The following is a 26748-nucleotide window of genomic DNA, read 5'->3' as shown; positions in this document are numbered from 1 at the left end:
TTGGGAGGTAGTTTCTTCTAAGAGACCAAAATACTCCCAAAATTAAGGGGTGACCCTGTTCTGGTCACCATTCTAATATATGTATAATATTATATATGATATATGTAATATAATATATACATAATATATAATTACTATATATAATATATAATTAATATAGTAATATAATTAATATATATAATTATGTATATATTATATATAATATATTATATATTTATAATATATTTATTTTTTCTTTTTTATATTTTTTCATTATTTGTTTTCTTTTTCTATTTTTTTTTTCTTTTTCTGAATTTCTTTTTCTCCTCTTTCTCCTCCAACGATTTGGGGTCTCTTTTGATCTGGTCAAAGCACATTTTGCTGGGGTGTTTGCCACCTTTTTAGTATTTTATTTGCTTGTTCATATATTCTTATCTGGACAAAATGACAAGGTGGAAAAACTCACCACAAAATAAAGAACAAGAGGCAGTACTGAAGGGTAGGGATCTAATTAATAGGGACATTGGTAATATGTCAGATCTAGAGTTCAGAATGATGATTCTCAAGATTCCAGCTGGGCTCAAAAAAGACATGGAAGATATTAGATTCTCTAATAACCCTCTCCAGAGAGATAAAAGCCCTTTCTGGAGAAATAAAAGAACTAAAATGTAAACAAGTTGAAATTTAAAAAAAATTATTAATGAGGTGCAATAAAAAATGGAGGCTCTTACTTTTAGGATAAATGAGGCAGAGGAAAAAATTAGTGATATAGAAGACCAAATGACAGAGAATAAAGAAGCTGAGCAAAAGAGAGACAAACAACTACTGGACCATGAGGTGAGATTTCGAGAGATAAGTGACACTATAAGAAGAAACAACATTAGAATAATTGGGATTCCAGAAAAAGAAGAGAGAGGAGAGCAGAAGGTATATTGGAGAGAATTATTGTAGAGAATTTCCCTAATATGGCAAAGGGAACAAGCATCAAAATAGAGGAAGTTCAGAGAATCCCCCTCAAAATCAAAACAAATAAGAATAGGTCCAGACCCCATCACCTAATAGTAAAACTTACAAGTCTTAGCGACAAAGAGAAAATTCTGAAAGCAGCCCAGGAAAAGAAGTCTGTAACTTACAATGGTAAAAATATTAGGTTGGCAGTGGACTTACCTGGCAGGCCAGAAAGAACTGGAATGATATATTCAGAGCACTGAATATATTCAAGAGATAAGAGATAAGATGAAATAATATTAGAGATAAGAGATTCAAGAGATAAGAGATAAGATGAAACAATATTAGAATAATTGTGATTCCAGAAGAAGAAAGAAAGAGGGGAGCAGAAGGTATATTGAAGCAAATAATTGTAGAGAATTTCCCTAATATGGCAAAGGGAACAAGCATCAAAAATCAAGGAGGCACAGAGAACCCTCCTCAAAATCAATAAGAATAGGTCCACACCCTGTCATCTAGTAGTAAAACTTATAAGTCTTAGTGAAAGCAGCCCGGGACAAGAAGTCTGTAACATACAATGGTAGAAATATTACACTGGCAGCAGACTTATGCACAGAGACCTGGCAGGTCAGAAAGAACTGACATGATATATTCAGAGCACTAAATGAGAAAAACATGCAGCTAGGCTATCACTGAAAATAGAAGGAGAGATAAAAAGCTTCCAGGACAAACAAAAACAAAAACAAAAACTGAAGGAATTTGTAAACACCAAACTAGCTCTACAGGAAATACTGAAAGGGGTCCTCTAAGCAAAGAGAGAACCTAAAAGTAGTAGACCAGAAGAACAGAGACAATATACAGTAACAGTCACCTTACAGGCAATACAATGGCACTAAATTCATATCTCTCAATAGTTACCCTGAATGTAAGTGGGCTAAATGCCCCAATCAAAAGACACAGGGTATCAGAATGGATAAATAAACAAAACCCATCAATATGCTGCCTATAAGAAACTCATTTTAGACCCGAAGACACCTCCAGATTTCAAATGAGGAGGTGGAAAACAATTTACCATGCCAATGGACATCAGGAGAAAGCTGCTGTGGCAATCCTTATATCAGATCAATTAGATTTTAAGCCTAAGACTACAATGATAGATGAGAAAGGACACTATATCATAATCAAAGGGTCTGTACAACAAGAAGCTCTAACAATTTTAAATATCTATGCCCCTAACATGGGAGCAGCCAACTACAGAAACCAATTAATAACAAAAATCAAAGAAACACATTGACAATAATACAATAATAGCAGGGGACTTTAACACTCCCCTCACTGAAATGGACAGATCATCCAGGCAAAAGTTCAACAAGGAAATAAAGGCCTTAAATGACACACTGGACCAGATGGACATCACACATATATTCAGAACATTCCATCCCAAAGAAACAGAATATATATTCTTCTCTAGTGCACATGGAACATTCTCCAGAATAGATCACATCCTGGGTCATAAATAAGGTCTCAACTGGTATCAAAAGATTGGGATCATTCCCTGCACATTTTCAGACCACAATGCTCTGAAGATAGAACTCAATCACAAGATGAAATTTGGAAAGAACCCAAATACATGGAGACTAAACAGCATCCTTCTAAAGAATGAATGGGTCAACCAGGAAATTAAATAAGAATTGAAAAAATTCATGGAAACAAATGATAATGAAAACACAATGGTTCAAAATCTGTGGGACACAGCAAAGGCAGTCCTGAGAGGAAAATATATAGTGATACAAGCCTTTCTCAAGAAACAAGAAAGGTCTCAGGTAGACAACCTAACCCTACACCTAAAGGAGCTGGAGAAAGAAAAAACAAAAAAGCCTAAATCCAGCAGGAGAAGAGAAATAATAAAGATCAGAGCAGAAATTAATGAAATAGAAACAAAAAAGAAGGAAAGAAAAAAAATCAATGAAACTAGGAGCTGGTTCTTTGAAAGAATGAATAAGACTGATAAACCCCTGGCCAGACTTCTCAAAAAGAAAAGAGAAAGGGCCCAAATAAATAAAATCATGAATGAAAGAGGAGAGATCACGACCAACACCAAAGAAATACAAAGAATTATAAGAACATACTATGAGCAACTCTACACAACAAATTTTACAATCTGGAAGAAATGGATGCATTCCTAGAGACACATAAACTACCACAACTGAACCAGGAAGAAATAGAAAACCTGAACAGACCCATAACCAGTAAGGAGATTGAAACAGTCATCAAAAATCTCCAAACAAAAGCCCAGGGCCAGACGGCGTCTCAGGGGAATTCTACCAAACATTGAAAGAAGAATTAAATCCTATTCTCCTGAAACTGTTCCAAAAAAATAGAAATGAAAGGAAAACTGCCAAACTCATTTTATAAGGCCAGCATCACCTTGATCCAAACCAGACAAAGATCCCATCAAAAAAGAGAATTATAGACGAATATCCTTGATGAACACAAATGCGAAAATTCTCACCAAAAGATTAGCCAATAGGATCCAACAGTACATTAAAAGGATGATTCACCACAACCAAGTGGGATTTATTCCAGGGCTGCAACGTTGGTTCAACATCCACAAATCAATCATTGTGATATAACACATTAATAAAAGAAAGAACAAGAACCATATGATACTCTCAATAGAAGCTGAAAAAGCATTTGACAAAGTACAGCATCCCTTCCTGATCAAAACTCTTCAAAATATAGGGATAGAGGGCACATACCTCAATATCATCAAAGCCATCTATGAAAAACCCACCGCAAATATCATTCTCAATGGAAAAAAACTGACAGCTTTTTTCACTAAGGTCAGGAACATGGTAGGGATGTCCTTTATCACCACTGCTATTCAACATAGTACTAGAAGTCCTAGCCTCAGCAATCAGACAACATAAAGAAATTAAAGGCATCCAAATCAGCAAAGAAGAAGTCAAACTATCACTCTTTGCAGATTATATGATACTATATGTGGAAAACCCAAAAGACTCCACTCCAAAACTGCTAGAACTTGTACAGGAATTGAGTAAAGTGTCAGGATATAAAATCAATGCACAGAAATCAGTTGAATTTCTTTACACCAACAACAAGACAGAAGAAAGAGAAATTAAGGAGTCAGTCCCATTTACAATTGCACCCAAAACCATAAGATACCTAGGAATAAATCTGACCAAAGAGGCAATGAATCTATATTCAGAAAACTATAAAGTACTCATGAAAATAATTGAGGAAAACATAAAGAAATGGAAAAATGTTCCATGCTCCTGGATTGGAAGAACAAATATTGTGAAAATGTCTATGCTACCTAAAGCAATCTACACATTTAAGGCAATCCCTATCAAAATCCCACCCATTTTTTTCAAGGAAATGGAACAAATAATCCTATAATTTATATGGAACCAGAAAAGACCTTGAATAGCCAGAGGAATGTTGAAAAAGAAAGCCAAAGTTGGTGGCATCACAATTCCAGACTTCAAGCTCTATGACAAAGCTGTCATCCTCAAGACAGCATGGTACTGGCACAAAAACAGACACATAGATCAATGGAACAGAATAGAGAGTCCAGAAATAGACCCTCAACTCTATGGTCAACTAATCTTCGATAAAGCAGGAAAGAATGTCCAATGGAAAAAAGACAGCCTCTTCAACAAATCATATTGGGAAAATTAGACAGCCACATGCAGAAAAATGAAATTGGACCATTTCCTTACACCACACACAAAAATAGACTCAAAATGGATGAAGGACCTCAATGTGAGAAAGGAAACCATCAAAATCCTTGAGGATAACATGGGCAGCAACCTCTTCGACCTCAGTCTCAGCGACTTCTTCCTAGGAAGATCACCAAAGGCAAGGGAAGCAAGGGCAAAAGTGAACTATTGGGATTTCATTAAGATCAAAAGTTTTTGCATAGCAAAGGAAACTGTTAACAAAACCAAAAGACAACTAACAGAACAGGAGAAGATATTTGCAATCGACATATCAGATAAAGGGCTAGTGTCCAAAATCTATAAAGAACTTAGCAAACTCAACACCCAAAGAACAAATAATCCAATCAAGAAATGGGCAGAAGACATAAACAGACATTTCTGCAAAGAAGACATCCAGATGGCCAACAGACACATGAAAAAATGCTCCACATCACTTGGCATCAGGGACATACTAATCAAAACCACACACCAGTCAGAATGGCTAAAATTAACAAGTCAGGAAATGACAGATGCTGGCAAGAATGCGAAATAAGGGGAACCCTCCTATCCTTTTGGTGGGAATGCAAGCTGGTGCAACCACTCTGGAAAACAGCATGAAGGTTCCTCAAAAAGTTGAAAATCGAGCTACCCTATGACCTTGCAATTGCACTACTGGGTTTTTACCCTAAAGATACAAATGCAGTGATCCGAAGGGGCACGTGCACCCAAACGTTTATAGCAGCAATGTCCACAATAGCCAAACTATGGAAAGAACCTAGATGTCCATCAACAGATGAATGGATAAAGAAGATGTGGTGCATATATACAATGGAATACTATGCAGCCATCAAAAGAAATGAAATCTTGCCATTCTTGACGATGTGGATGGAACTAGAGGGTATTACGCTTAGCGAAATAAGTCAATTGGAGAAAAACAACTATCATATGATCTCCCTGATATAAGGAAGTGGAGATGCAATGTGGGGGACTTGGGGGGTAGGAAAAGAATAAATGAAACAAGATGGGATTGGGAGGGAGACAAACCATAAGAGACTCTTAAGAATGTTTCTGGGGGTCAGGGGGTTGGGAGAGGGTGGTGGGGTTATGGACATTGGTGGGGGGCTGTGTGCTATGGTGAGTGCTGTGAAGTGTGTAAACCTGGCAATTCACAGACCTGTACCCTTGGGGCTAATAATACATTGTATGTTTATAAAAAAAATAAAAAAGAGTTATGTTTACACTATACTGTAGTTTAATATATGTGCAGTAGTATTATATCTTAAAAAACTATTCATACCTTAATTTAAAAATATCTTATTGCTAAAAAAATGCTAACCACCACCTGAACTTTCAGTAAATCATAATTTTTTTTATGGTGGAGGGTCCCACTTTGATGTTGGCTGCTGACTGACCAGGTTAGTGGTTGCTGAAGGCTGGGGTGGCTGTGGCAATTTCTTAAAATAACTATGCTGAAGTCTGCCACATCGATTGGCTCTTCTTTTCATGAACAATTTCTCTATAGCATGTGATGCTGTTTGATAGCACTTCACCCACAGTAGAGCTTCTTTCAAAATTGAAGTCACTCCTCTCAAACCCTGCCACTGCTTTGTTGAGTAAGTTTATGTAGCAGTCTTTAGAATCCTCTGTTGCCATTTCAACACTCTTCACTTTCCCATGAGTAGATTCTATCTCAAGAAACCACTTTCTTTGCTCATCCTTAAGAAGCAACTCCTCGGGGCACCTGGGTGGCTCAGTGGGTTAGGCCGCTGCCTTCGGCTCGGGTCATGATCTCAGGGTCCTGGGATCGAGTCCCGCATCGGGCTCTCTGCTCAGCGGGAAGCCTGCTTCCTCCTCTCTCTCTCTCTCTGCCTGCCTCTCTGCCTACTTGTGATCTCTCTCTGTCAAATAAATAAATAAAATCTAAAAAAAAAAAAAAAAAAGAAGCAACTCCTCATCCGTTCAAGTTTTATCATAAGACTGCAGCATTTCAAATATGATAATAATTAAAAAGTTTGAAATCTTGAGAGAATTACCAAAACGTGACACAAAGGCATGAAGTGAGAAAATGCTGTTGGAAAAATGGCACCAAAGGACTTGCTCCACAGGGTCACCACCAAATTTCAATTTGTTAAAACAAAACAAAACAGTATCTGTACAGCATAAGACAGCACAGCACGATAAAACAAGGTATGCCTGTACTACTTTATGTACCAAGAGACAATAAAATTTCAATCCAAAACCCCACCCACACAATCTTTCTAAATGATGGACATGTAATTGGGCTAGAGTAACAGAGAATAAAGAGTGACCCACTAAAAACTGATGAAGCCCCCCTGGTATATATGTGTGTGTGTTTCACTTAAAGTACACCCAATATATAAGAACCCGTGCTTACAGAAAAGATTAATTAATCTTCTTATTCCTGGTACTAAAATGATCCATCAATTTACTATGCTATTTTTTTTTCCTCAAAGATTTTATTTATTTATTTGACAGAGAGAAATCACAAGTAGATGGAGAGGCAGGCAGAGAGAGAGAGAGGGAAGCAGGCTCCCTGCCGAGCAGAGAGCCCGATGCGGGACTCGATCCCAGGACCCTGAGATCATGACCTGAGCCGAAAGCAGCGGCTTAACCCACTGAGCCACCCAGGCGCCCCTACTATGCTCTTTTATATGCCACTTTTATCTGTGGAATTTCAAAGGAGATTTAGGTTATATACAACTAAAATTACAGGCATCCCTGCAATGGATAGATATACATATACATAGAGGTAAGATTTTCAGAGTTTGGCATAGTGTATAATTTTTATTGGAAAAGACCTCCTCGTAAAATTCAATTTTCTAGCCAGGTAATTTTATAAAGACAAAAATAATAAGACTTATTCAACAATGAGAGGTCTGTAGGGGATCAAATAAAAAAACTAGAATGTCAGAGCTGGGGTTTCCAATGTGTAGGTTATAAACACCTAAGAGGTCAAAATTTAATATAGAATTACTCTCTGAAAATTCATATGGTATCAACAGTCTGAAGAATAAGTAATAGGTCTCTGTCTCTCACATATACGCACACACTATTCTAAAAGGAATACAGATGCTATTGTGATGACTAAAATATGCAACCTTATCTTTTTATTTTTAATTTTTAATTTTTTATAAACATATATTTTTATCCCCAGGGGTACAGGTCTGTGAATCGTCAGGTTTACACACTTCACAGCACTCACCAAAGCACATACCCTCCCCAATGTCCATAACCCCACCCCCTTCTCCCAACCCCCCTCCCCACCAACCTTATCTTTTTTAATCAACTAATACTTAAAGTATAACTACCATCATAGAAGTTTCAATTAAAAAAACTTCCTCAGCTTTGAGATACAATTGATCTATTAACATTGTATAAATTTTAGGTGTACATTGTCACGATGTGATATTGGAAGTGATTACCACCATAGGATTAATAGCACATTCATCACCTCACATAACTTATAGTTTTGTTTTTATAGTGAGAACATTAAAAATTTACTCTCTTTGCAACTTTCAAGTGCATAATACAGTATTGTTTGCTGTGGCCATCATGCAATACATTAGATCCCCCAAAATTATTTGTCTTATGACTGGAAGTCAGTACTCTTTGACCTATAACTATCTGTCTATCACATGTTCTATAGCCATTCATCCATTAGTGGACACTTAGGTTTTTTCATGTCTCCATTATTGTGAATAATGCTGCAACTAATTATATTGGTGCACATATCTATTTGAAAGAGTGATTTCATCTGTTCTGGATATATACTCAGAAGAGAGACTTGTTGGATTACATGGTAGTTCTATTTTTAATTTTGGGGGGAACCTCTGTATTCTTTGTCTGTAGTGGTTGCACCAATTTATAATCCCATCAACAGTGCACAAGTATTCCTTTTTTTCCACATCCGTGTCAATACTTGTTATCTGTCTTTTTGATAACAGCCATCCCAGTAGGTGTGAGGTGTTACCTCACTGTGATTCACATTTCCCTAATGATGAGTGATGTTGAGCAACTTTTCATGTACCTGTTGGCCACCTGGATGTATTCTTTAGAAAAATGTCTATTCTGTTCCTCTGCCCATTTTTTCAACAGATTTTTTTGTTGTTGTTGTTATTGAGCTACATGAGGTTTTTTTGTTTTGTTTTGTGTTGAAGATTTTATTTGTTTGAGAGAAAGAGACAGAACGAGCTGGGCAAGGAGAATCAGACAGCAAGGCAGGCTCCCTATTGAGCAGGAAGTCCCACATGGGGCTTGATTCCCGGACCCTGAGATCATGACCTGACCCAAAGGCAGACACTTAACCAACTCAGCCACCCATGCGCCCCAAGTTACATGAGTTCTTTATATATTTTGGATATTAACCTTTTCTCTGATATATGGTTTGCAGAAGTTTTCTTCAATTCCATAGGTTGCTTTTCCATTTTGTTGATGGTTTCCTATGTTGTACAAAGGCTTTTAAGTTTGATGTAGTCCCATTTATTAATTTTGGCCTTTTGTTGCTTGTGCTTTTGGTGTCATATCCAAAAAACCACTGCCAAGACCTATTTCAAGAAGGTTTTCCTCCATGAGTTTTATGGTTTCAAGTCTTAGACTTAAGTCTTTAACTGATTTTGAGTTAATTTTTATGAGCAGTTCAAGAGAGGGGCCTAATTTCATTTGTTTGCATGTAGATATACACTTTTCCCAGCACCATTTTTTGAAAGGACCATCCTGTCCTCATTGAATATTCTTGGCTCCCTTGTCAAATATTAGTTGACCATATACACATGGGTTTACTTTTGGGCTCCCAATCTGTTCCATGGGTCTGTGTGTCTGCTTTTATGACAGTACAATAATGTTTTCATTACTATAGTTTTGTACTATAGTTTGAAAACAGGAAGTGTGATGCATCCAGATTTGTTCTTATTTCTCAAGATTGCCTTGGCTATTCAGGTTTTTTTGTGGTTCCATAATAAGATATCTTTCTATTCGTTTGTGTCTTCTTCAATTTCTTTCATCAGTGTCTTACAGTTTTCAATGTATATATATCTTTTACCTCCTTTGGTTGAATTTATTCCTAAGTATTTTATTTTATTTTCTGGTCCTCCTGTAAATGGGATTGCTTTTGCTTTTTTTAAAAAATATTTTTAAAATTTATTGGACAGAGAGAAAGAAGAGTAGAAGCAGGAGAGCAGCAGAGGAGAGGGAGACACAGACTCCCCACTGAGCAGGGAGCCTGATGCAGGGTTTAATGCCAGGCCCCTGGGATCATGACCTGACCTGAAGGCAAACACTTAACTGACTGAGTGACCCTGGTGCCTGGGATTGTTTTTTTAATCTCTTTTTCAAACAGTTTGTTGTTAGCTCATAGAAATATAATTGATTTTTGTATGTTGATATTGATCATGGTGTGTGATCCTTTTGATGTGCTATTGAAGTCCGTTTGCTACTATTACGTTAAGAATTTTTGCACCTATGTGAACCAGGGATATTGGCCTATAGTTTTCTTATAGTATCCTACAACTTGCCTAAATTTGTTTATTAGTTCTAACAGTTTTTTTAGTGGAGACTTAGGGTTTTCTATACATGAGATGTTATCCACACACGGAGATGGTTTTACTTCTTCCTTTCCATTTGTATGCCTTTCATTTCTTTTTCTTGCCTAATTGTTCTAGCTAGGCTTTCCAGTACTACAATGAATAGGAATGGTGAGAGTGGGCACTCTTATTTCTGGTTTTAGAGAAAAAGCTCTATTTTTCACCACTGAGTATGATGTTAGCTATGGGTTTGTCATATATGGTCTTTATTATGTTGAGGTATGTTCAGAGCTTTCATCATAAAAGGGTTTTTTTTTTTTTTAAGATTTTACCTATTTATTTGACCGAGAGAGACACAGCGAGAGAGAAAACACATGCAGGGGGAAGGGGAGTGGAAGAGGAAGAAGCAGGCTTCCTGCCAAGCAGGCAGCCTGATATGGGGCTTGATCCCAGGACCCCAGGATCATAACCTGAGCTGAATGCAGATGCTTAATGACTAAGCCAACCAGGTGCCTCAAGGGTGTTGAAAATTTCAAACACTTTTCCTGCATCTATTGACAGGATATTCTATTTTATTTTTTACTAATGTATACTTGATGTACAATGTTATATTAGTTTCCTATGTACAGCATGGCAATTTGACAAGTTTATTTGTTATGCTATGCTCATCACAAGTATAGCTACATTCTGTCACCACATGCTACTACAATAGCATTGACTATACTCTCATGCTATACCTTTTATTCCCCTGGCTTATTCATTCCATAACTAGAAGCTTGTGTTTCTCTAGTGTTCTTTCATTTCAACAACTCCCTTTGCCATTTTTCATAAGGCAGGACCAGTGGTGATGAATTCCCTTAGTTTTTGTTTGGGAATGTGTCTCTCCTTCATTTCTGAAGGGTAGTTTTGCTAAGTTTATGCTATATAGTGATTTCCAAGAAATATGGATTTGATCAACTCATATATATTTGGTCTTTGTCCACTGTTCCTGCCTCACATCTCCCCAAACCTTGGAATTTCCTAAGTGATCAGAGTGATAAAGGTATCTCTAATAAGAGACACCTCATGTTAATGAGGCAAGTTTTGGACCCCACCTAAGAAGGGGGTTGGTTGCCAGGAAAATCAACCATATGACCAGAGATTTAGAACTTTCAGTTCTACCCCCAGACTTCTGGAAGGGGAGTGAGGCTGGAGACTGAATCAATTGACAATGGCCAATGATTCTAATCATTCATGCCTGTGTAATGGAGTCATCATAAAAACCCCAAATCACGAGTTTTTAGAGAGCTTCAACACTGGTGAACACATGGAGATGTGAAAGAATGATGTGCCTGAGGAGGGAATGGAAGCTCTGCACCCTTTCCTCAGACTTTGTCCTATGCATCTCTTCTACCTGGCTATGCCTGAGCTATATGCTTTTGTAATAAGCTAGTAATCTAGTAAGTAAAATGTTTCTCTGAGTTCTGTGAGCTGCTCTAGCAAGTTAATCAAAACTGAGGAAAGGCTTGTGGGAATCTGATTTATAGCTAGATGGTCAGAAGTATGGTAACATCCTGGACTTCTGTGGTAGTGTGTGGGGAAACCCCCCAACTCCTCTTGGAATTGGTCCAGGAACCCAAAAGAATAGTATTCTTGTTGGCAGTTTTTCTTTTTAGCATTTTGAATAGATCATCCCACTCCTTCCTGACCTCATGGTTTTTGCAGAAAAATTTGCAGTTAGCTGCGTGGGGGTGTTTGCTTATATGTGATGAGCCATTCTCCTGCTGCTTTTTTTTTTTTTTTTAAGATTTTATTTATTTATTTGACAGACAGAGATCACAAATAGGCAGAGAGGCAGGCAGAGAGAGAGGAGAAAGCAGGCTCCCCACTGAGCAAAGAGCCCGATGCAGGGCTCGATCCCAGGACCCTGGGATCATGACCTGAGCCGAAGGCAGAGGCTTTAACCCACTGAGCCACTCAGGCGCTCCCTCCTGCTGCTTTTAAAATTCTCTCCTTGTCCTTGATTTTTAATTTTTTTAAAGATTTTATTTATTTATTTGATAGACAGAGATCGCAAGTAGGCAGAAAGGCAAGCAGAGAGAGAGGGGGAAGCAGGTTCCCCGCCGAGCAGAGCGCCCTGGGATCACGACCTGAGCCGAAGGCAGAGGCTTTCACCCACTAAGCCACTCAGGCACCCTGGTGCCTGTCACACAAATCATAGCTTTCCAATTCTTTAGGATCCGTTACAGGAGTTTTATTAGTCTTCTTTGGTGGTGTCATGTTTGCCTAATTCTTCATAATTTACATAAACCTTGCACTGTTCTCTGTGCATCTCAAGGAGCAAAAACCTCTGTTTTTACAGACTAGTTTGGCAGATTCCCTGGCTGATGGGATTACTTCTGACACTACAGTTATGCAGGACTGGAGTCAATTTCAAGGCTGTTGCTCCGTATATGGTGTGGTCTGCAGTTGACATTCTTGTTACCAGGGAGTCAGGTGTGGATCATGTCTGGTCCCTTGGATGGCTGAGATAGCTCAGTACCTTGTTCGGTAGAGTAGCCTGGGACAAGAGGTCACTTTACAGTCCATAGCTCCTCAGTCAGCAGACCTATTACCAGCTTCCACTAGGTCCCTGGGAAGGCTCCTCCCTAGTTGCTGGATGAGTCCCTGGGAGGGCAAGACTGATCCTGGACTACAATTGAGAGGAGCTGCAAAGTTCCGGAACTGTTTCAGGTTTCACAGCTACAACTGAGATCTGCAGACCTGCCTCTGAAGGTGCAGGTGGATGTCTCCCATGAGGTCTCTGGGTTGGTTGACTGGCCCCTGATCATCCCTGGAGGGGCTGAAGCAGAATATCTGATCTTTCTGATTTCCTGAAGTGCAGAAATGAGCATCCACCAGGTCCTATGGGACTACTTGTGGACTGTAGCTAGGACGGTTCTAGAACTGAGAATAGGGCACTTTCAGAATCTTCAGGGTTGTAGATTAAAGTGTCTCCTGCTGGGTCCCTGGAAAATGTCTGAAGGCATATTTTGGTTTTGGTGGGCATTAAAGTAAAAACTACAGTCATAGAGAAACTTATCACATGAGAGATTTGGTTGAAACCTTAGAAGTTTGTCAAGCCTAATTTCGTAAGTGTAAGGACCTACTTAGCCAGAGGGAGCCATTTTGTTGTTTATGCACTAAACTTAGATTGACCCTGTCCCTCCAGGAGGAACTTACTTAAAAGCAAGTCCGGGAAACCAGTCCTAGGTAGCAAAACTCAGACACAGGGGCAGGCCAGGCCAGGTGGAGACATCCAATCAGTGGGGCACACATACTGTCTCCCTAGCTACTAGTCCCAGGTAGCAAAGCTCAGATACAAGGGCGGGTCAGGCCAGGTGGAGACATCAAATCAGTGGGGCATGCATACTATCTCTCTAGTTACTAGGGAGAGTGGGCCCTGCCTTTTGGGTGCCAATTCTGACCAAGGTAATAGGCTAGTTCAAATATCTACTAGGGTAAGTTGAAATTCAATTGGCCACCCTTGTGTGACCTAACATGACTGTGCAGTTTTCTCTGTGTTTTGCAATCTCATTGGCCACCTGTATGTGGCCAGGCTCAACCACAGGGCCTTTGCTCTATAAAAGTTAGTCTGTGAGGCTGGAGGGATTGCTTCTTTGTAAAAGATGACCCAACCAGTCGGTTTGATTCTCGATGCTTGGCGCAAAATAAAGCTTTGCTTGACCTTCGCTTTGTATCAGTCTCGCTCCTTTGATCATGGAACCATTATTGGGGACCTATCTTTGGGAGCTCATCTGGGATTAAACGACAAGAACTGAGCCAGCGTCAGAATTTCTGGGAAAAGCCTCCAGAGGTAAGATCTTGGGATCCTGTCTGTCTCTCTGGTTGCTGAGCTCCAGGGAATAGCCCACTGGGGAGAAGCTGGACACAGCCATGCTCCCTAGGGCTGGAGGGGATGCGGGGATGCCCCATACCTCCACTGGTAGATTGTCAGGGGGTTCAAGTCCCTCTGGGCGGTCAGGGGTTTTGAGTCCCCCAGGCAGTCAGGAGATCAAGAAAGTCCCCATCGTGGCAGGTTCTGGGTGAGGACTGGTGGGCCAGTGGTTGTCTTTGTCTTGTCCTTTTATTGTCTGTTGTGTTGTTTGTTGTGTTTGCAGGGGACCGAGAAAGTCCCTACCAGCAGCAGGCTCTGGATGAGGATCGCTGGGCCTGCGGTTGTCTTTGTCTTGCCTTTTTGTTGTCTGTTGTGTTGTTTATTGTGTTTGGAGAAATGGGGCATGCAGAGAGTAAGGGACCTGTGACACCCCTAAGTCTTGTTCTCCAGCATTTTAAGGATTTTCAAGGTAAAGCCACCCAGTCTGGTGACAAGTTTTACCCAGGAAAACTAAAAACACTCTGCCAATTAGAGTGGCCCATTTTCTCCACAGGATGGCTGCCAGAAAGAACGTTTGCCTTGGCTCAGATCTACTCTACCCAGAGTAAGGTCTTTGATCTCCATCGAGACCAAATATAATACATCATGGCCTGGCGATATCTGATAGAAGAGCCACCAGCATGGCTCAGGTCTCACCTTCCCCCTGCAAACAAAACCATCTCTTTCCCTCTAAGGCAGGTTAGATCACCAAAACCAGAACAGAAAGACGAAGGGGAACAAGGGAAGAAGACCGTCCTACCCCCTTCGGATGTGGAGGATGTGGAATTTCCCCCTCTTATCTGTCCCCTAAACCTGACTCTTGGTCCCGAGACGCCCCTACCAGCCCACCTCATACGCGGTCAGGGTCCACCTATGGAACCACCAAGCAGGGAAACTGTCCTGAACCCTCCCCTTTCCTCTATCCCCCTTTGACTCCCTACACCTCACCGGTTCCATCACTACCAATGCTACCTCTCCATGAGGTTGCCCCACCAGATGGAAGACAGCACCCCCACCTTACCTATAGCCCTTTCCCCTCTTCTGACATATATAACTGGAAGGTCCAACATAAATCCTTTTCTGTCCACCCTCAGGATTTAATTAGTCTCTTGGAGACTTTCTTTCTTACCCACCAGCCCATCTAGGTGGATATTCAATAGTTCCTTATGGCTCTCTTTAACACAGAAGAGAGGGATCACATCATGCGAGAAACCCATAATGTGATAAGTGAGAGACTTGGCATGAACCTTGATCCCCAGGGAATGGAGGACTACTTCCTGAAGGAACCCCCTGACTGGGAGCCAAACTCCGATGAAGGTAAGGAAAGCCTACACTTCTACCACCAGGCTCTACTGGGAGACTTCCGTTCAGCTGACAGGAGATGCATAAATTTATCTAAAATTAGTGTGGTGACTCAAGGTAAGAATGAGTCTCCGGGAGCTTTCCTAGAAAGGCTTATTGAAGCCTATAAAATGTATAGCCCGATCAACCCTAAGGCACCTGAAAATCAGAGGGCAGTAAATCTTGCTTTTGCCAGTCAGCCCCAGATATAAGGAGGAAACTTCAGAAAATTGAAGGATTTGAAGGGAAGAATCTGACTGAGTTAGCAGAATATCAGAAAAGGTGTTTAACAATAGGAATGCATAAGAGGATGAAAAACAGGCAAAAATAACTGGTTAAGGTTTTGGCATTACATGAGGTGGGGAGGAGACAGGGGGAAAGAGGTCAATAGAAAGGGGAAAGGCAGGTAGGGGATGGTAAATGGAAGGAAAAGCCCAAGCACAAAGAAGGCAGGCGGGAAGATTTAGATTCAGATCAGTGTGCTTACTGTATGGAAAAAGGACATTGGGCCAGGGAGTGCCCCAAAAGGAAGACGGCGATGCTGGCCACCAGACACTGAAGGGGCCATGGTTCAGAGCCCCTCCCCGAACCTCGGGTAAAAATTGAAGTGGAGGGGAAATTAATTGATTTTTTGGTGGACACGGGAGCCCAATCTTCATCATTACTTAAACCCATGGAAAAACTATCTGGAGAGGAAGTCTGGGTACAAGGGGTGAATGGCACAGAAAGACATAAATGGACAACAGAAAGGACTTTAAATTTGGCTTTGGGAGTAGTCAAGCATCGATTCCTGGTCCTCCCTAATGCCCCATATAACCTGATGGGAAGAGATATCCTCCACAAACTACGAGCTGGCATTCAGTTCTCTGAAGGAGATATGACTGTAACCTTGAGATAACCCACTGTGCATATGTTTGTGGCAGCAGTAGATGAATACCTTCTTTACAAGCCAGTCTCAGAACCAGAGGAGATGAGAAAAAGGAGCCTTCTCCAAACCCTACAGGTTGAGTTTCCCGAAGTCTGGGCAGAAGGGAAGCCCTCTGGCTTGGCCAAGGGACAGCCTCCTGTGGTGGTACAATGAAAAGAAATGGCCACGGCTGTTTGCGTCTGGCAGTACTCCCTCCCCTGGGAAGCAAAGGAAGGGATCAGAAAACACATTAACCGCCTCCAAGGAGATGGGATCCTAGTTCCTTGCAAGTCTCCATGGAACACACCTTTGCTGCCTGTCAAAAAGTCCAAGACTGGGGAGTACTACCCGTTCAGGACTTGCGGGAAGTTAATAAATGGATTGAAGATATCCACCCAACAGGGACTAACCCCTATACCCTCCTTTCCCTCCTGGGCCCCAAAAGAATGGTCTATACCATCTTTGATCTCAAAGATGCATTTTTCTGCATATCTTTAGCAAGGGAGTCTCAGCCCCTCTTTGCTTTTGAGTGGTCCGATCCTCAGGAAGGATTCCAAGGCCAGCTCACCTGAACAAGACTTCCTGAAGGATTTAAGAATTCACCCTGTTCGACGAGGCCCTACATGAGGATTTGTGTGAGTACAGAACCTCCAACCTGGGAGTCACTCTTTTACAGTATGTTGATGACTTACTAATAACCTCTGAGGACTATGAGTCATGTTTGTGGGGGACAAGATCTCTCTTACAGACTCTGCAGGAAAAAGGGTATTAGGTGTCAGCAAAGAAAGCACAGTTCTGTCAGAGCCACAACACTTATCTAGGCTTTGATCTCCACAGGGAGTGCATTCACTGTCTGAGTCCAGGAAACAGGTGATCACTTGATATCCCTGCCCCACCACATCCGACAAGACAGACAGGAGTAGCTACATGGTCATGGAAAGAGGTATGTGGGGGCTGCAGTGGTTTCCCCTGAGCAGGAACTCTGGACAGCAGTCCTGCCACACGGAATCTCGGCGCAAAAAGCGGAGCCAATTGCACTCACGAAGGCACTGCAGATGGCCAAAGATAAAACCGCCAAAATCTATATGGACAGTGGGTATGCTTTTGCTACTCTCCATATACATGGGGCTATTTATAAAGAAAGGGGCCTATTAACAGTAGATGGAAAAGGAATTAAAAACAGAGGAGAAATATTGGCTCTCTTCCAGGCTATTTGGGACCCAAAAGAGGTGGCCGATATGCATTGCCCAGGACACCAAAAGGGGACTGATCTGATTTCAAAAGGAAATCAATTAGCAGATCAAGCTGGAAAGCAAGCATCCCAAGAAACAGTGCAAGAGCTGGTTATACTCCTGGCTCCAGCCCTACCAGAAAAACCAGACTATTCAGAGGAAGATTTAAAGTATTTACAAAAATGGGCTAAATTGGACTACGAAGGGGACTAGGCTAAGACTAAAAGAGGAATGTTAATTCTTCCTTAAAGATTAGGTAAGAAGTTAGTAGACCAGATACATCAGGGTACTCATTTGGGGACACGCAAACTCAAGGATCTTATAGGCAAGCAGTTCCAGGTTTCTAAATTAGGGCATATAGTTCAGGATGTAGTTGATAGATGTGCTCAATGCCAGGCAGTTAATGTGGGGAGAACTAGAATGGGAAGAGGGAAAAGAGAAGGAGGTAAGGAACCTGGAATTTATTGGGAAATAGATTTTACAGAGATGAAACCCAGAAAATATGGGCAGAAGTATATGTTAGTTTTGTAGATACCTTCTCAGGCTGAGTAGAGGCTTTTTCTGCCAAACATGAGATGGCAGGAGTGTTAGCCAAAAAGCTATTAGAAGAAATAATTCCTAGGTTTGGGCTGCCTCTCACGATTGGGTGAGACAACGGCCCTGCATTTGTGAGTTGTTTCACAGGCATTGGCCAAGGCTGTGGGCACTAATTGGAAACTACATTGTGCCTACCGGCCCCAGAGAACCGGACAAGTAGAGAGAATGAACTGGACTCTTAAAGAGACCTTGACAAAGCTAATTCTGGAGACGGTGGATGGGTGGATCTCCTTCCTTTTGCCCTCCTCAGGGTGCGGTGTACATCCTACTTAAACAAGGTGATCCCATTTTAAATAATGTTTGGGAGACCACCCCCCACTCTGCCCTTGGCTACAAGAGGTTGCTCTAGCAGAAATGACTGATCAGTCTGTACTCCAGTCACTGTAGGCATTATAGTCTGTCTTAAAGAGAGCCCACACAGGGATCTGAACTGCCCACACTGAGATGGAGACAGAGGTGGAACCAAATCCTTACCAACCCGGGAACTTGGTTTGGATATGTCACCATCAAGTGGGAAACTTGGAGCCTCGCTGGAAGGGACCATTTACTGTCATCCTGACCACCCCCACGGCAATAAAAGTAGAAAGCATCAGGGCCTGGATTCACTCCGGTCATGTCAAATGAGCCAAGGACAAGGATGCCCCCCAGAGATGGAAGCCACAGCTGATGGACCCCGTTCGCTGACTGTGGACTAAAGTTAAGACTCAAAAGACTATGAGTTCATTGTTGCTCCTATTGTTACCTGTTTGTGTAAGAGCTTCTGAGTTACCTCATGAGACAAAAAAGTATAGGTGGGAAATTAGACGAATGGAATTAGGAAAAATGGAAAAGGTTATATAAAGTGGTGAATGGCTAATCATCAGCCCACTGCACACTAATGTTACTTTTTGGCCCCTGCATTATAAACGCCCTAATGTCATTTGTACAAAAGAAAATCAGAGCGATAAAAACGTTAGTCTTACATGCTCAATATAACCCCTTAAACAGGAGAACATAGAACTGGCTGAAAAGTCAAGGATTTGACTAATCTCCAAAGAAAAAAGTAGAATACAATGGCCTACTTAGCCAGAGGGAGCCATTTTGTTGTTAATGCTTATATTTACATTTATGTAAACTTAGATTGACCCTGCCCCTCCCAGAGGAACTTACTTAAAAGCAAGTCCAGGAAACCAGTCCCAGGTAGCAAAGCTCAGATACAAGGGCGGGTCAGGCCAGGTGGAGACATCCAATCAGTGGGGAACACATACTGTCTCCCTAGCTACCAAGGAGAGTGGGTCCCGCCTTTTGGGTGCCAATTCTGACCAAGGTAATAGGCTAGTTCAAATATCTACTAGGGTAAATTGAAATTCAATTGGCCACCCTTGTGTGACCTAGCATGACTGTGCAGTTTTCTCTGTGTGTTGCAATCCCATTGGCCACCTGTGTGGCCAGGCTCAACCACATGGACTTTGCTCTATAAAAGTTAGTCTGTGGGACGCTTGGGTGGCTCAGTTGGTTGGATGACTGCCTTCGGCTCAGGTCATGATCCCGGAGTCCTGGGATCAAGTCCCGCATCGGGCTCCCAGCTCCATGGGGAGTCTGCTTCGCTCTCTGACCTTCTCCGCTCTCTGACCTTCTCCTCGCTCATGCTCTCTCTCACTGTCTCTCTCTCAAATAAATAAATAAAATCTTAAAAAAAAAATTATTAAAAAAAAAAAAGTTAGTCTGTGAGGCTGGGAGGGGTCACCTCTTTGTAAGAGACAGCCCCAACCAGTCGGTTTGATTCTTGATGCTTGGCGCGAAATAAAGCTTTGCTTGACCTTCGCTTTGTATCAGTCTCACTCCTTTGATCATGGACCCATTATTGGGGGACCTATCATAAGTATTTTCAGTTGTAAAATCTTGGGGTGGTGAGAGCACATTTTGTAATGCTAGTTTTTCAGGACTATCAGTAATTTCCAAATTTAAGTAATCTATTCTGAAATATTTTTTCAATAGTGTTTCCCATTTTTAAGTAAGAAGGACTATACCTCACTTTCTTTTTCTGGATGTTTTTCAACCCACATTCTTGGGAGATATGCGTCAGACAACCCAACGTGAAGAGAGAATCCATCAGTGTCTAAGGAGCTACCTTCCACGGTGCTAATTACCGCTTTGCAGTCTGTGCACTACAAAACAAACCATAATGACAACAAAGTAAATATTTGAATAATAACATATGATCAATTTGCAGTTACCTGTCAAGTGGCAAACCCTTGCATAATTTATCTAACTCCATCAAGAATCAACAAGGTAATAATAAATTCCAAAATTATGAAATTTTTAGAAGTCCTGACCATTATCATAACAGTTACCCTCCTGAAATTCTAAGGTTGATGTACACAGTCAAATTGAGAAGTCTGAGACAGTCCAAATCCTGGATCCAAAGATTACAGATCTATTTATTTAGGTAGAACTATATCGATATAGCATTATAGCATATAGTAGTACACTAGAACTCAGAATAGTAAAAATAGAAAATTAAACAGAAATCTTATAATTATACCTTATTTTTAAATTATATTTTCATAAATATAAAATAACTTTTGAAAATGTGGATGATGAGTTTTAAAATAATAAAGTCAATGGGATAGATTGTAAATGGCCATAAAGTCTTTCCATTCCTGTGTGCTTGTTCCTTTGTAATGTGACTTTGCATCTCTTCCTATCAGAAGGTAACACCTATTTCTCTGCCTTGAATCCAAAGTTGGACAATGTGACTTGCTTTCATGTGATGCAAGAGGCTTGGAAAACATTGGTGCAATGGGGCTTGCCTTCCTCTGCTGCTACTGAGAACTTTTCCACTAACTATATGAATGAATCTGAGCTAACCTGCTGGATAAAGAGAGACATGTTCATAACCCCAACTGACACCAGGCCGCCCGCAAGGTATTAGAATAAGCCCATTCTAGATTATCCTGTCCCAGGCAAGCCAGTGCAGCCCATTAGAACTGCCCAGCCAAGTCACAAAACTGTGAGAAATAACAAATGTCATTATTTTAAATCACAAGGTTTTGAGACTGTTACACAGCAGAAGCTATCTGATGCAGAGGGTTTCTTGTTAAGGAGAGACTAAATATATATGTTTACCTCCCTTCTTAGCAAAATCCTAAAATTCTCTACCATAAAAAGGAACCAATTAAAGGGTTTAAACCCATAAAGATATTGAGGATAGGAACAAAGACAATAGCAGTTGAGAGATGTCAAAATTTTTTTTTAAAAAATGGAAAGTTGATAGAGGTATGGTAAGTGACGCAGCTAGAGTGGAGGTAGCTACTACCTGGGTCTGGTGGGGGACTACAGCAACCTGGTAAGGCTCATATCCTGGTGGTACTGCAGAAAACACTGGTAACTAGCAAGTAGACTATGCACTAAGTTCTTAATACAGGCCCCCTCCCTGTCCAAAGTAACCAAGCAGCTAGCACCAATAGCTAGTACTCTGTTCTCTCATTAAAGAAAACTGAAGATTAATTTCTTAGAAAAATTCAAGCAAACAGCATCCACATTGAGGAATTTTAGGCATAAAAAAGCGTAGGAATATAGGGCAGCAAACTGGGGAATGAAGTAAAAGTTGGCATCCTAATGTGTGGGCCCTTCAGTCACTCTCCCTAGTCATACTTTATGAATAAGCTAGAGGTGTTCTGAATAACCACAGAAGGGCTAAACCACCACCACAAGACTCACCACCCAATAGCCAGTCAGTTGCCAGACTCTGCAGAGTCTTTGGTCCACTAGCTCCACCCACCTCAGAGCACCTAACTAGCTTTCTTGTGTCTCAGTTACAGTTGAACACAGAGAGGTCACCCAGGCATTTGAGAAAAAGCCTCTAACCCAAAATATGGAAACCGAAAAAAGAAAAAGCCAGAAAAAGAAAAAAGGAACTTAAAAAAATACAACCCAGGGAAGAGAAAAATATATATATTATGTTTTCAGAGAAACAAGAAAGAGAAGATAAAGTACCCATGAAACACAAAAGATGCTATAAAAAAGGAGTACTGGGGCACCTGGGTGGCTCAGTGGGTTAAAGCCCCTGCCTTCCACTCAGGTCATGATCCTAGCCCTGCATAGGGCTCTCTGCTCAACAGGGAGCCTGCTTCTTCCTCTCTCTGCCTGCTTCTCTACTTACTTGTGATCTTTGTCTGTCAAATAAATAAATAAATTCTTTTAATAAAGGGGGGGTACTTATAAAACAGAATAGAGTTCTTACAAATTAAAAATGAGAATGTTTAAACACAAATTTCAGTAGAATGGAGTTTAAAATTGAGAATATCAGTCAGAAAGTAGAACAAGGAAATAATACAAAGGTCAAAGGAGAGAAAAAGAAAGAAAACAAGAGGCTCAATCCAGGGGACAGCTGACTTAAAGGCAATGCAATAGGTGAAGGAAAGAGGAACAATTTGGGGTGCCTGGGTGGCTCAGTTGGTTGAGCGACCGCCTTCAGATCAGGTCAGGATCCCAGGGTCCTAGGATCGAGTCCCACATCGGGCTCCCTGCTCCTTGGAGAGTCTGCTTCTTCCTCTGACTTTCTCCCCTCTCATGTTCTCTCTCACTGTCTCTCTCTCAAATAAATAAATAAAATCTTTAAAAAAAAAAAAAAAAAGAGGAACAATTTATTGTAAAAAAAAGTAACAAAATTTCCTAGCACTAAAGGCTATGCATTACATACAATGAATGACTATCACATTCCTATGAAATTTCAGAATACCAGGGATAAAGAGAAGATCTGAAACTCTTGTAAAACTTAAAACAAAACAGACTACATACAAAGAATGGGAGATAAGAATAGCACTTAACTTCTCAAAAGTCACACTGGAAGCTATAAGATAATGTTTTCAATTTTCTGCGGAAGATGATTTTCAACCCAGGATTATACATCTCAGCAAATGATCAGTATTCACACATGGATTAAGGCTAGCTGCAGACATTGTTGCCCACATGCTGAGGAAATTAACAGAGGCTGTGCTCTGCCAAATGGAGGGGGAAAAAACAAGAAAGAGGATAAAAAGGAAAAGCCCTACAAAGAAGAATCATAAAGAAAGGCCCTGGGACAACAGATGTCCTGTGGTAACCAAGCTGCATTGGGAGTGGACAGACAGAAGGGAGGAAGGTCTCAGGGGGAAAACATTATCTGAATTATTAAGAGCATTCAAGAGTGACCAATAGTATTCTGAAGAGTTTCAATCTATGTGTGAGTGAGGTTAGTGGAGAGATAAGAGAAGGAAATTTTCATGTACCACAACAGGAAATAAAAAAATAATTTTGAATCAGATGAATCAAGAACAAGCAGTTAAAAAAAAAAAAAAAGAGCATTTACAACTTCAGAGGGCTCCAGAAAGGAGGTAAAATATTTAAAGTGGTTCACTGTCTCTGGAGGCTGGACTGGAAGATGCAGGGCAGAATCAGGCTGCTGCTTCTTGAGAGAAGCCGTTGTTAGAATTATTTTCTTCTTCTTTCTAAGATTTTATTTTTAAAGTAATCTCTACACCCAACGTGGGGCTTGAACCCAAGGTCAAAAGTTGTGTGCTCCACCGACTGAACGAGCCAGGCACCCCAGTTATTAGCATTATTTTTAAAAAATTTTAAACCACTTGAATATATTGTCTTTATAAAATAAAAATAATGCTAAAATAAAAGCTCCTAAAAAATAAAACAAAGATTTACTAACCTTTTGTCTCAGTTTATGTGTATCACTAGAAATGGATTCAATCCCATATGGCATCTCAATGGACATACTCAAAGAGAAGCTACCAAAAAAGAAGAAAAAGTCTATGAACTTAAATATTAAACAAATACTTGCTGTCATTTTATATAATTTTAAGTAATATTTGAAACCATAAAGCTAATATCAATTGAATGTCTTAAGAGGTTTTATATTTTCGGTACTAACCTTTGTTTTGTTCCTATTTTCTCTATATAAATTTTCTCTACTGTATCCTGTTAAAAGAAAAATATACATGTATAACTAAGTATCTACTAAGTTTCACAATGAGAACTCTAAGCTGAATGTAATGTTCCCAAAACTAAAACTACTATCTATAGCAGCAATAAGACAACCGGTCTCACTTCCCAGTACTGAGACACAGAATATTTGCTCATGGAATCACAGTAACTTCTAAAATGCAACTGATATCAGGGATAATTTATCACCAATTTAACAGAGATTTTCAACTATACATATGTCTATATGTTGTACACCCACACACATACACACACATATACATCATACCTCTATATGCATACACACACACACACACACACACACACACAATTTATATAAATACACACAAAGTAGAAACAAACTGTTACCCAGTAGCTTGTTCTACAGTCTCTGGCAATGGAATTAAGGATTGTTGAAATTTTCCTCTTTGGTTTATTTGCATTCTTTATGCTTATCTAAATTCCTCATAATGAACATGTAGTACAGACACAAAATTTTTTAAAGTGACTGAACAGAATAAAAATATACACCTATTGAGCATAACTGTGTCTTTATTCTTTTCATTTTACAAACATCACATGTATCTAAATGCATAAATGGCATTAAATTGACTTCATGCCAGAAAGATTAAATTTTTTCATGTATTATTATTATTATTATTTTAGAGAGGGGAGAGAGAGAGAGAAGCATGGGAGAAGGGAATGAGGGAAAGAGAGAATCTTAAGCAGGTTCCATACCCAGCATAGAGCCCAACTCAGGGCTTGATCTCACAACTATGAGATCATGGACCTGGGCCCAAATCAAGAGTAAGATGATTAAACTGAGCCACCCAGGTACCTCTGGAAAGATTAGCTTATTTTAGATGTTTTTAAATTCCCTATCAATAAATCACCAAAAAAACTTCTTTAAAAATTTCTAAGCATACGAACCTGAATGTTTTCATTGAGAACTTTGTCCTGTTGCCAGGGTGCCACAGCAGCAGGCATGAAGAAGACAGCCCTGTTGCCTTGGATGCTGAGCTCCGTGATGTAGGTAACTTTGATGAGGACCTTAGCCTTAGGGGGTAGATTTCCAACACTAACAGTAAAAACATCCTGAAATAGAAACACATGTCTCATTTTTCTCCTCAAAAGTACATCCATTCTAGGCTAGTTAATCCCTCCTGTTACATGAGCCACTTAAATTATAATCTACCAGACTCTTCCTCGGAAAATGAGCATAGACCCTACAAGATGAATGGGCATGGGCAGTGCTTAAGGAGAATCCTGGAGCAGGTCCGCAGGGGTGGGGATGGCATGGCATCTATGGTGGGGGGTAGAAGGAGAGGAGGCCCTTTGGGAGCAGGACCTTGCCCTGACTGGGGAGTGTCACCTCTGTCCTCTACACCAGAGGCCCTACATGCAGGGCTCTGCTGCACAGACAGCCTCCACATAGCCCCTTCTTGAAGAAGCTGTAGCCTCTCTGACCTCCACAGCATCTAGCAGCAATTCTACCAGTGGCTGTAGAGCTAGAACAGTTTCATTAACTTGGTCCTCACTTTGTTCCTTTGCCCTGCAGTTCGTGCATCATTTTATCTTTTTTTAAAAAAGATTTTATTTATTTATTTGACAGACAGAGATCACAAGTAGGCAGAGAGGCAGGCAGAGAGAGAGGAAGGGAAGCAGGCTCCCTACTGCTCAGAGAGCCTGATGCGGGGCTCGATCCCAGGACGGTGGGATCATGACCTGAGCCAAAGGCAGAGGCTTCAACCCACTGAGCCACCCAGGTGCCCCCATTATTTTATCTTTTAGAAAAAGTATTTCACTTTCTTTTCTTTTGTTTCTTTTTAAAAATTTTGTATATTTATTTGACAGCCAGAGATCACATATAGGCAGAGAGGCAGGCAGAGAGAGAGAGGAAGGGAAGCAGCCTCCCTGCTGAGCAGAGAGCCCAACATGGGGCTGGATCTCAGGACCGTGGCGATCTCAGGACGGTGGGATCATGACCCGAGCCGAAGGCAGAGACTTTAACCCAATGAGCCATCCAGGCGCCCCTTTCACTTTCTTTTAAAGGGGCATTATAATCACTACATATAGGGATAAGCTCATGACTGGCTAGGGCAGAAAAAAAGAGGGGCTAGATATATTTTTTCTGATACCTACACAGAGAAACTCTTAACACCCCACACATATCTTCCCATCCAGTTGGTTGCAATGCCATGAAACCTTTTGGTTTCTATTTGGTTTCCAGTTTGGAAAACTATTATATGTTTGGGAACATATAATACTAATGATTAATTTAGATTTCAGGAGTAAATGATTACTTTTGACATCAAGGATATCCATTTGCAAGAAGATCCAATAAAGAAATGGATTCCAGTGAAGGGATAAACAATGAAGAGGTAATTATTGAACAGTTCACAGTGCTTGTCCTTAAAAGAAGTGTATAATAACCTGGGTCTTATTTGAGACACTGCCACATAATAGTGTGGATTTGCAGTTCCATTTCTGTGTAGGACATAGATGTAGGATGTCACTTCTGTTACAAGCTGGATAATTCACAAAACTGTAACTTGCTTGACCTGCCAGAAAGCTGAGTTGCAAGGCAGCCAAGCGAACTCAATTCCAAAGGGTTAACAAACCCCTCCGAGGA

At 40.6% G+C, this 26748-nt stretch overlaps 1 protein-coding gene across 6 annotated transcripts in view; it reads right to left on the bottom strand.

The window, feature by feature from the left end:
* The window catches only part of PARP4 (poly(ADP-ribose) polymerase family member 4), a 129905-nt gene that overhangs the window by 44139 nt on the left and 59018 nt on the right, over positions 1-26748 (bottom strand). For 5 of the 6 annotated variants that reach the window (XM_045072418.1, XM_045072415.1, XM_013048816.2 and 2 more), the window contains 4 exons: positions 25047-25211; positions 24067-24113; positions 23845-23923; positions 20171-20308 (listed from right to left, as the gene is read on the bottom strand). In XM_045072418.1, coding sequence (XP_044928353.1) covers positions 20171-20308; positions 23845-23923; positions 24067-24113; positions 25047-25211 — 429 coding nt within the window. The remainder of the gene's footprint in view (positions 1-20170; positions 20309-23844; positions 23924-24066; positions 24114-25046; positions 25212-26748) is intronic. The other variant, XM_045072416.1, reaches the window with a different exon arrangement.

The sequence above is a fragment of the Mustela putorius genome, unplaced genomic scaffold (genome assembly GCF_011764305.1).
Source record: "Mustela putorius furo isolate JIRA1106 unplaced genomic scaffold, ASM1176430v1.1 tig00004035_pilon_pilon_pilon, whole genome shotgun sequence".
Lineage (NCBI taxonomy): Eukaryota > Metazoa > Chordata > Mammalia > Carnivora > Mustelidae > Mustela > Mustela putorius.
The sequence above is the reverse complement of the archived record's forward strand: the minus strand, read 5'-3'. Positions and strand labels throughout refer to the sequence as shown.